At 28.6% G+C, this 11,898-nt stretch overlaps 1 protein-coding gene across 5 annotated transcripts; it reads right to left on the reverse strand.

Annotated features, from left to right (window-relative positions):
- Positions 1–4,732: 4,732 nt before the first annotated feature.
- On the reverse strand, positions 4,733–11,802 carry frc (UDP-sugar transporter UST74c fringe connection). Of its 5 annotated transcripts, none has more exons than XM_075734459.1 (9): positions 11,442–11,802; positions 9,591–11,326; positions 9,271–9,371; positions 8,382–9,212; positions 8,039–8,299; positions 7,906–7,974; positions 7,268–7,370; positions 6,563–6,805; positions 4,733–5,975 (listed from the first exon to the last, which is right to left on the reverse strand). In XM_075734459.1, the coding sequence occupies exons 4-9, from the start codon at positions 9,179–9,181 to the stop codon at positions 5,742–5,744; spliced, it is 1,710 nt and encodes a 569-aa protein (XP_075590574.1). In that variant the 5' UTR covers positions 9,182–9,212; positions 9,271–9,371; positions 9,591–11,326; positions 11,442–11,802; the 3' UTR covers positions 4,733–5,741. The 5 variants fall into 5 exon arrangements, with proteins under 5 accessions (XP_075590574.1, XP_075590575.1, XP_075590573.1 ...); XM_075734460.1 differs by having other exon boundaries at positions 11,420–11,802; XM_075734458.1 differs by having other exon boundaries at positions 9,624–11,799.
- Positions 11,803–11,898: the final 96 nt, after the last annotated feature.

Here is an 11,898-nt window from a genome sequence, read left to right on the forward strand (position 1 = left end):
TTTGTTTTCAACATTACATTAAATGAGATTTTTTTTTCTCAAAATTCTTCATGTTATTATTGTTGTTGTTGTTGATATTGTTGTTGTATTTCTGTATAACAACAACAAAACAGAATCAACAGAATCAATACAAGGCAATCAATGACTTAATGTGGTCATAATACCAATGATGATGATGATCAGAATATTCTGTGTGTGTGTGTGTGTGTGCGTTTTTTATACACTTTAACCACATGAAATTTGATCGAATATTGCTGGTTTTTTTTTATTCTTCATTCCAATAAAATTCAACATTGTTAAAAAAAAACATCAAATTACTAACCAGGATTTTTTTTCTGTTCACCATATTCAAATTCATGTTTTTTTTGGCCTAAACATATGTACCAGTGTTAGTGTAGTATTTTTTTCCGTTGATTACAATTTATTTTAAAAGCAAAGAATATTCTGTTCTCAATTCAGGGTATTCATGTTTAGTGAGAGGAGAAAACAAAAGAAAAATGAAAAGTTTTTCCATCCATTTATCTATCTGTCGAACGGAAGTGATGGTAAAAAAAACTGATTTTAAAATAACGTAAAACAAGGGAAAAAAATCAAAAAACGACGACGACGACGACAATAATAATCATAACTGAGGGGCAGAATAAGAATGAAAAAAAAATTCACAGAACAACAGAATTCACCAAACTAAACTCCATATTTAGTGATAGAAAACTACAACTGAAACAACAACAACAACAAGAATATGGAACTCTTGAATCAAACAATAATGATGACGATTATTATAAAACATTATTTTTAACGTCGATAACAACAACAAAAAAACTTTTGACATCATCATCATCATCATCATCAGCAACAACAACGATCATTTGGATCGTTTTTATTATTTTTTATTTTTTGGTCTCATAATATATCAAGTGAAAAAAAAAATTCGAGCGCATCAATTTCTTGTTAGCGGACACCAATGATAATAATGAAGGCGGTGGTGGTGGTGATGATGATGGTGGTTGTGGCAGCTGCACACACACACAAAAAATTGCACAAAGTTTCATTTTAATAACACACGATAAAATAAAAAAAAACTTTTTCTGTTTTTTTTTGTTGCTGTTTTAAAATAAAAAATGTTTTCGGTTAGAGATTCTATCATCATCATCATTGATGTGATGTGGTTTTTTTGCCATCATCATCATCATTATCATCAGTCGTTGATAATGATCGAATACTTTCCATGGATTCATTGTGTGTGTGTGTGTGTTTTTTTATCATTTAAATTCATTTGATGATTATCTGGTTATTTTTTCACACATCTCGTTCAAGTTTAGCCATCGTCTGAGCAATTGGAACAAAAAAAAATCAACACTAACCTAGATTCTGGTTGTTTGTAAAGAGGAAATTTGAAATAAAAAAAATCTATGAATTTTAAAATTTTCATCATTGTGGAAATGTTGTTTTTTTCTTTCAAACAGTTTTAAAACAAAAGTTTTTTTTCTCCTCCTCTTCTTCTTCTTCTTCTTCTTCTGTGCCCATCCACATCTTGGTCATCAAACTTTATTCCATTTTGGTTATTGTTTTTGTGTAAACACACACACACACACAAACACACACCACCACCACCATCATCATCATCATCATTGCATTGAATCTATAGCAACGAATCAAATGGAATTTTTAAATGGAAAAATGGAACAAAAACAACAACAACAACAACGGGCCAAGAAAAAAACTATGGTTGAATGATTTCAATCCATTCTTTTTTTTCAGGAGGGGGATTATGGTGGGGGTGGTTATTTCCTATTGAATGATGGATTTTTTTTTCTCTCCCTCTCCATCTTTCTCTCTCTCTCTCTCTCTCTCTGGCTTTTGTTGTTTAAAAAAAAACATCGAAAACAAACAGACAAAAAATGTGATTACAATTTAAACAATTGTTTCTTCTTCACTGTTGATCAAATGGAAAAAAAATCACTACTACAACAAAACAGGAAATACATCCCAATTGGAATTCATTCTTGTCAGTCATTTGTAGATGAAGAAGAAAAAAAATCTTTTATTGTTATCGTATGGAAAACTGAAATTATCATTTTTTTTTTTGAATAATTTTCAACAGCAGCAGCGATATATATATGATTGAGGGTGATGATGATTCTGGTGATGATTCTGGCAATGATTCTGGTGAATGAAATGAAAAAAAAAATCTAGGCCAACAGCAACGAATTTTGTTTTTTTTTTCATTTATAACCTAATTATGCATGAATATTTTTTTATTTGTTTGATTGTTTGATTGTTGTTGTTGTTGTTGTCATCATTAATGATGATGATGATTCCAAGTCTACAGAATTTTTTTTTTCGCAGTAAAAAATAAACTATAAGCTGACAACAACAACAAACAAACGAACAATCTAAAACCAATCTAAATTTGACATGTAATGGTAGTGGTGGTGATGGTCGTCGTCATTTTGTTGTTGTTATTATTAATTATATGCATGGTATATACCAACATCGTAAGATAAGAAAAGCCAGAAAAATATCCATTGAACTTCCAACAGCAACAACAACAACAACAGCGAAAAAAAAGACAAAGAATTTATCGATAAAATTGCGATCAATTGATATTATTGATAATAGAATACAAAATTCTATTGTTATCACACACACACCGTATATTTTGAACATCATTATCATAGTTCATCATTATTATTATTATTATTATTACCAAGAATCGATTTATTTGTTTGTTTGTTTGTTGTTGTTTTTTTTTTTGCTTACAAAGTCAATTATCAATCAGAAGATCATATTTTGTTTCATTTTTTCCATACACACCAACACACACACACATACACAAAAATCTGATTAAATCATGGAGAATAAATCGATAACATTATGGAAACAAATTTGTACGCAAACAACAACAACGACGACGACGACGACGAACAAACTAAAAACGCAAAAAAAGGCCAAGGCGTGTCTTGTATTTTTGTATTTTTTTTTTTTTTTTTTTTTTGGATAAAAAAAACTGAAAAACAGAAAAAATTTTCAACAATAATGATGATGATGATGATGATGTTCGAATATCGAACACTATATATCGGTCACTATATGTACTATATCCGTAATCAAAATCGATCATCAATCATTATTGGTTGTTTTTTTTTTTTGGATAGTGAAAAAAAAATCCATAGTTTTCATTTAATGATGACGACAATGATTATGATCAATTTTGATGATGATTTATAGTTTCAATAAATAAAATAAAAAAAAATTGTGGAAAGTAACAACAACAACAACAAAAAAAAATTCTAAAATTGAATGTCAAATGATAATACTACACAACAACCGAACAACAACAACAACAACAACAACTATCAATCGAGTACATGGACAGTGCAGAGAGTCCAAAAATACTGAAAATTTCCGGACCAAAAACTTTAAAAAAATAAATTCGATGATCATCGTGATGATCATCATCATCATGATGATTTCGATTGTGAGTTAAAATCAACCAACCAAATAAAAAAAAAACGATTGACCAAAAAAATTGTAGAAAAAAAAATAGTCAACTCATCATCATTAACATTTGATGATACAAATCATTCGTTGTAGTGCCGGTCATCGTAGGTCATTTACTGTTTTTTTTGGTTGGGCCACCGGAACAACAATAATAAATATTTAAATCGATTAAATACACCCATAAAAAAAACATACATACCACATAGAGAAGAAATAGGATTAAATGAAGATTTTTTCAAATGTTGTTGTCGTTTTTGTTGTTGTTTGTTGTTGTTGTTTGTTGTTGTTGTTGTTGTTTATGTGGACCAACGAAGCGAAAACACAAATTTGAATTGTTGCTCATGAAAAAAAACAACAGAGAAAAAAAAACAAAATAAATCAAATTGATCATGTTCCTGGATGAAATGGTCTGTATTATTTTTTTTTTCAGATTTCCTCAAACGATACAAGATTAAATGATTTCCATCACCATCATTTTTGACGATGATGACGACTATGACGACAACCAAACAATGTCTAAAACGATGATGGTGAACGATGAACAAAACAAAAAAAAAACAAAAAAAAATGACAAAAGTTTTCTTTTTCACGGTTAAGAAAATGTAATGCTTTTTCATTATTGTTCATCACAATTTTATAGTAGACTTGTCAATGTCTCAGGCAAACAAACAAACAAAAAAAAAAAAAACTGAAAAGATGCAGCGATCATGATGATGATGATGAAAATCCATGTCATCATTTTGCAAAGAATCAGAAGTTTTTTTTTCATAGGAAAAAAAATGACTATCGTTCCTGGTTGCTGTGATTTTTTTTTTTTGGTTTGATGCGAAACATTCGAATGAATGAATGAATGAACGATAGCCGTACATTGAAGAATTACTCATGAAAATAAGAAAGAAACATTTTGAAATCTAGATCAGAAAATGAAGAAAAAAAAACCATTTCCAGTCAAATTGTGTTGTAGGTTTTTTTTCTCTCTACTGGTATTTTGTCTAGAAGTTGAGATTCGTTTTTCGTTTTTTTTCCGTTGTTGTTGTTTTTCAACGGAATTCAACATTTTTTAAACGACTTGGGCTTTTCACTTTTCGAAGAGCTACTTCTTGATGATGATTCTGCGAATATAAAGAATTCAGAAACTTTTTTAATTGATTCAAATAAACTGTCGATTGGATCGATGAATCGATCGATGGATTGATCGATCCTCAACAATGATGGATAGATGTGGATCTGGATTGGTTTTTTTTTATTTGTTTGTTCATTTGAAAATGATTTTTTAATTCAAAAATAGAAATTTTTTTTAAAAAATTTAAGCAAAAGTGAAAATTTGACAACATACATTTATCCATATGTAAATAATATAAGAATATGTATAGAATAAGTGGTAAGCAAAAAAAAAAAAAAAAAAATTGAGAAAAAAAATGAAATTTAAAAACAGAACTGCAGAATTGAAAAATTGAAATTGTTACAATCAAATCATCATCATCATCATATATCCGTATGGCATTTTTTTGTTTTTGTTCTTATCACACACTGGCCATTCACGATATGGATGTCATCGTGTTTTGTTTGGCAATTTTTTTTTCTTGTTTGATGATTGTGTGTAATGCTAAGATTTTTTTTTTTATATATATCGGGCACAATATATAATCAATTTATTTTCCATTCATTGAATGAATGAATGAAAAAAATTGGTCACAAAAAAAAAGAAAAGCTTTCAAATATGAAGACAGCAAGAATAAAAAAAGAAAAAAAAATGGCAAGAAAAATCTATTTTTTTTGTCCTATTGTGTATGTGTGTGTAATGTATGTATGTTTTTTTTATATTTGATCGTTTGCAGAAACATAATCTATAACATGTAACATGACAAGGAAAAGAAACATATAGAAAAAAAAATATATCTGACCAAAGTTTGTCGTATTCGTGTGTGTGTGTGTGTGTGTGTGTGTATGTGTAAGTGAAAGTGTAAGACAACCAAACCATTTATACATTGGAATTTGCCGTTGGGAGAGAGTGAGAGAGACAGAGAAAAACCGAATCAAATTGAATTGAATTGAATCAAAGATCAAATGTAATCGGGTAATATCTCTTTCTCTTTCACTTCGATCATTCGTTTATTTTTTTTTATTGATTCTGATGTATTTTGATTTTTTTTTCTCTCTCTCTCTCTCTCTAAATGTTTTAAATTGTTATATATTAATTCTCTTGACTGACTGGCTGACTGACTGACTGGTTGACATTATTCTTTCACTGTTGATTGTTTTTTAGAATCCGGCAATGATGATGACGTTGTTGTTGTTGTTGACGATGTTGTTGATGATGATGATGATGATGATTGAGAAGATTTGTGCACAAATATCACATACGAATATATAAGACTGCCAATCATCGATATGTTAAGGCCGATAAAATTTACAATAGAAAATATATAATCACCACCAATGTACATTCCAATAAATGTCACTAGAATATTCTATATGAATGAATGAAAGAAAAATAAAAACATATATTATTACATGACAAACAAAACGAAAATATATGAGAAAAAGAGAGAGAGAGAGACAGAATAAAGAATCATCATGTTGTCTTTTTTCTTTTTTTTTGTTGGCAATATTTTCATGTCAAAATATTTTTGAAAACACAATTTTAGAAATCAAATAAATATAAATGCCTAATGTTTATCGTAAGATTCTGTGTGTGTGCGACTGATCAATGATTGAAAGTGTAGAATTTTTGATTTTTTTTTCAATTATCTTATTCATAATCGTTCATTCTGGTGTGTGTGTGTGTATTGTTATTCTAATAGAAAGATATTGGTTTCAAGAAAAGAAAAATCTCAAAGAATACAAACGTGAATAGAATCTGAAAATAGAATCAAAATTCTTAACAACTAACTACATATATTTGGCATTTTTTTCTTCAAAATTCAGACTATTTTTGAATGATTCTGATTTTTATTCAATGTAATATTCTTCAATCAATCAATCAATGATGTTTAATATATATATATTTGATTATTATTTATCATTTTTAAATTTATTGATTCAATTTTTCACTAACCTTTAAACAACCAACAATGGTTGTTGTTAATGCCGAATTATATTGTGTACATAATGCCGTTGAATACATCAATACAAATCCCATTATATTGGACATTAAAAATGCCAATACAAACCAAGGTGAATTCCAATGTTCAAATTCTAGAAAACATTGTCGCCAATCATCCACACATAATGATAATAGAAATAATGGTATCGATATGAATAAAGCATTATAATATAGAATTCCATATTTGCCTAAATCCTATCGATTTTATTTTTTCGTTTTCATTACAATCACACAAACACAAACACACACACAAACGAATATTACAGCAACGATGTTTGATGAATCAAAATGATAAAATTTGATGACACAAATAGTGCAAAGACATAATCAATCATTGTCGTTGTCATTATGTTGGTTTGGTTGTTCGAATGACCAATGGATACATTGATATCAATGATGTGCACACGGTGGTTGACAAACATATCCAAAAATAACAATAATCAGACACATATATACGCATACATATGGGAATCATCATCATCAATAATCGATCATTGTAATTGAAAATAAAGGGCCATCAGATGAGTATATATGTATATATATTGAACGATGATGATGAATAATAATGACAGAGTGAAAAAAAATGAAAATAAATGATCAGAAACCAAGAATGTTTCAAGAATTGATGATAAATAAAATAAAATAAAAAAAACTTACCCTTGAATCAAGTTTCTTTTTCATGTATATACCATTAAAAGTGGAAAAAATATCGTTGAGCAATACACAAACATAACCCATCATATCGAATGCCAGATCGTTGCTGTGAAATGAAAAAAAAAATTAAAAAAAAGTCGAAATTTGAATTTGAATTCGATTCAAGAATCAGTAAAAAAAATTTCAACAAAAAACTAAACGCCATCTATCGTATAGAAACATGTATTTTTTCCACAAAGTTTGATGAACTTTTTAATGAATAAAAACCATTGCTATTGCTACAAGAATGAAATTCTTTCCAGAATTGCCAAACAAGAAAAAAAATGAACACGACAAAACATATTATTATGAATATGATATATATAAACTAAACACTACTTGTTGAATGGAAAATAAAAATCAAATAATTGCTTGATCGATCAAACATACATATATATTGATTACATTTGATTGATGATTGACACACACACACACACACAATGCCAATGAACTTTGATTTTTAGCTGAATTAAATTTTTACGAGTCGTTAAATCTGTGTGTGTGTATGTGTGTTTTTATGAGATTTCATGTGAAAATAAAAATGGCAACTATCGTGATTGGTGATCAACGAACAGAAATAAGAAAAGAAAAAAAAAATTTACCTGGCTGCAATTATGGCACCACCGATCATCATGAAAACGGTCATTTTAATAGTCATAGATTGTGTTATACTAAATTTTAAAAAAAACAATCAATTTGAAAGAATTTTTTGTTCATTTAAACAAAAAAACTTACCCTAGAATATAATATTCACCAATCATTGTCATTAGAATGGTGAATCGTCGTAACACGGTCAACATTGGAAGATTTAAACGTTTAGTTGAACCAAGACCGGCAACTAAATTGCCGAAAAAAAATATCGGCAATGGTGATATTTTAACATTCACATCACGTGAATAATATGGATATTTAATAAGACCAATACGTCGACAAATATTCAGTACAATAATAGTGGCCAACACTTGGCCTAAACCAACAATCATTACAGAAGGAAAACTAAAAAAAATGTGACAAAAAAAACAAATGAATAAATAAATTGAATTATTCTAGAGACAAAAATAAAAAAAAAACAACTTACTGATAGGTTGTCAAGATAATTTTGTTGATTACAACCAATAAGAATGATGATATTGCAAAAAATAATGCCGAAAATACTCGCATCATCATTGGGCCACGACAGAAACAGGATTTGAATAGAACCATAAATGAAATTCGAAATTTCGATTGTTTTGGTCGTGTTCGAATGATTTTGATTTTATTACAATTAATTGGTTCAACAGCATTTTTTAAACAAGATGACGATGATGATGAATTTAATTCATCTTCCATTTTTTCTTCTGATGTTTGACCTTCAACATCTTCATCATCATCAACATCATTATCATCATCATCATCGTCTGTTGGGACTAGACTAACATATGGTAGGCTAAGCCTATTTTGATGTCCATTAATCATTATTGGATCAATTTTTTTAGTAACACTATTACTATGATTTGTATCGATAACCAAATAATTTTGATGTAAATGATGTATAGAATGACGATGATTATTATTACATTCTTTTTTAATTACCGGATATTGTATCATTCGTTTATCAGTAATAAAATTTGTATTCATTTGCATTTGTTGTTGTTGTTGACAATGAGAAATATTATCATTCTCATCCGTTGTCATTGGTGATTGTTGTTGTTGTTGTTGATGGAATCGATCATCTTGAAGAATTGAATTATCATTAATAACATTGGAATTATTGTTGTTTGAATCTTGTTCAAAATGATTCTTGTTGATATCGTTGTCAATGTTAACAGCATTGTAATCGTTTAAATTAATCGATGATGGCAATGTTGTTGTTGAATGACGGTGAATAATTGTCGACATTTATCCAGAAAAAATTTATGATTCGATCTATCTAATAATAGTAAAAAAAAAGAAATTGAAAAAAATGAAAACAGAATATTTTGAAATACCTATTATGAAGCAATAGCGATGATCTTTGTGGACGAGCAATTTTGTCGATGTCTAAACGATGAATGATTCAATCACCATCAACTAGCAACAACAACGGCAACTATTCGGGATTTAAAGCAAAAAAAAAAAATAAGCATAAGATAAATCTTGGTCAACGTTATCATCATATCATCATCATCATAGTCTTTAAAGGTCTTTGTATGATAAATTTGAACAGAATGTGTGTGTGTGTGTGTGTGTGATTAGGCGATAAAAAAAACTGAAATAAGAAAAGAACGAAAGTTGAATATCATCAATCTTATCATCATCAATTACACACATTTGGCATCTTGTTATTGTATCGACTACATACATTATATTTATATTTATAAATAAATATATGAATTGGGAAAAAGATGAATAATTTAAGATAATAATGATGATGATGATGATGTTGATATGATATGATCACCAAAAAAAAAGTTGATTTTTTTGTTTCACCATTTATTTTATCCGAATAAATATTGACTACTATCACACAGACACACAAAAGAATACAGAAAATTTCTCTTTTTGTGTTCTAGATGATTGTTGAACGAAAATTTGAAGGAGAAGAAGAAGAAGAAATGACAAATGTCCAAGTTTACAAAGTACAATTTGGTGTCACACTGTCAAACGTTTATTGATGTGTAAAAAGACAAAAAAAAAATCACACATCCAACCTCAAAACCAACACACACACACACACAAAAAAACACGTATATATAGACAAGGAATAATGTTCTTGTCTTTGTTATTCAGATGTAGATGATTTCATTCGATTTTTTTCATATTGATAAGATGATGAATGATGAACGATGATCAATCAATAATTGGTTGATTTAAAGTTTTTTTTCTTTTTCATTCAAGTGACAGCAGCCATGGCCATCATTGTTCAATTGATAAACAAACACAATCATCATCGTCATAATCTATAAAACGGAACAAAGTTTTTTTTCCTACGAAAAAAAATTAAATTAAAAAAAAACAACGCCAAATAGTATCCTATTCTGGGAAATTTTCAACAAATATCGCTTGTATCCAGGGGGTAATAGTCTAGTGTTGTTGAAAAAAATCGCAAATGGATTGTTTTTTGTTGAATTTGATTGGAAATCAAACAAACAGTGGCCAATAGTTTCATTTTGTATTCATTCATTCATTTAGCCAATAGATGATGATGATGAGAAGAGAAACAAATTCATCAAGGATGAATGTGAACTATTGAAGTATTTTTAATGGAAATAATGATTTCCGTTAAAATGGCCTTGATATGTCTTGTTAGGATTAGGATTTTTTTTCCTTTTAGATTTCTTAATTCTTATTTCTGCATATTATTTTTTTCCACTGTTTTGAAATCATTATTTCCAATGTTTGTTGAAAATGTTTCGATATCTATTCAATAATCACGTAGTTGATGATGGTGTTGATGGTTATCAAATTTCAATCGATGAATCGGGTAAATAATAATAAGAAGAAAAAAAGTGGAATTTTTTTTCCCTGTGTGACAGCATTCATTGATTATCAAAATCGGACAAGGTTATAACACATGTCACACATATATGTAGAGAGATAAACCGTACGTACAATGACATTCATCTCATTTACTGGTGAATATTATCATTATCAAATGAAATGAAATGAAATGAAAACAAAAAATTGGACACGAGGTTGAAACGATAAGATATGAATTCATTCAAGAGATGGCGGCCAGTTTTTTTTTGGTTAGTCAAGTATTATTGTTGTTGATGATGATGATGATGGAAATGTTCGAAAAAATTTTTTCCAATAAGTCTTTTTTTTGGCTAGTTCAATCTGGATATCATCATTTATCATCGACAGGGTTCGAAAAGATTCGATTTTATTGATTTAAATTTTTCTTGGATGATGATTACACACACACACAGTGTGTGTGTTCTATTTTCAATTTCAAGGATATTCAAGGGTTGATGATTTCAATGATTTCAATGATGATGATGATGATTGTCATTTAATATGGATATAATAAATAGAAATTAATGGCATTTGTCGATTGAAATTCTGGAAAAAAAAGACAAAAGATTATAAATGATGATGATTGTAAACGATAATTTTATGTTCAAAATTTTTTGAGCAATAAATGGACAATTATACGATGGTATGATGATAAAAATACCAAAAAAAAATAGAAGATAAAAAATTTGTGAGTATTAAAAAAATGATGATGATGATGATTATCACAATTCAATCTGTCACATAATGAAAAATTTATGGCCTTTTTTTTTATTTGTGGCTGGTGGTGACGAGTATTTTATTTTCGGCATATAAATTGAGAATTTAAGTAGAAAAGAATTAAAACGCGTTGATGATGATGATCAAGCCATTTTGTTGTTGTTGTTGTTTGAATCACATCATTCCATAATAATTTTAATTTCCAACAAACAATTAAAATTTCCCGCTCACGGTAATCGCCAAAAAAAAAAAACAGTGTTCCAATCACATGGAACACTTGTCAAACAACAATCAACATATAATATGCAAGACCACTCAGTTTTTTTTTTTTTTTTTGGAGGGCATTCTCCATATCGGAGGGTGTACACGCCATTTAGTAAGAAAAAAAAAGTTTTTATCTG

This window comes from Dermatophagoides farinae, chromosome 10 (genome assembly GCF_024713945.1).
Source record: "Dermatophagoides farinae isolate YC_2012a chromosome 10, ASM2471394v1, whole genome shotgun sequence".
In the NCBI taxonomy this organism is placed as follows: Eukaryota; Metazoa; Arthropoda; class Arachnida; order Sarcoptiformes; family Pyroglyphidae; genus Dermatophagoides; species Dermatophagoides farinae.

What these genes read in the sequence shown, in the direction of transcription:
- frc (XM_075734459.1), bottom strand. Translation starts at nt 9,181, where the DNA reads ATGTCGACAATTATTCACCGTCATTCAACAACAACATTGCCATCATCG. An exon ending in ATTATCTTGACAACCTATCA is followed by an intron (nt 8,300 to 8,381) that starts GTAAGTTGTTTT and finishes CATTTTTTTTAG; the next exon opens with TTTTCCTTCTGTAATGATTG. An exon ending in GGTGAATATTATATTCTAGG is followed by an intron (nt 7,975 to 8,038) that starts GTAAGTTTTTTT and finishes TTTAAAATTTAG; the next exon opens with TATAACACAATCTATGACTA.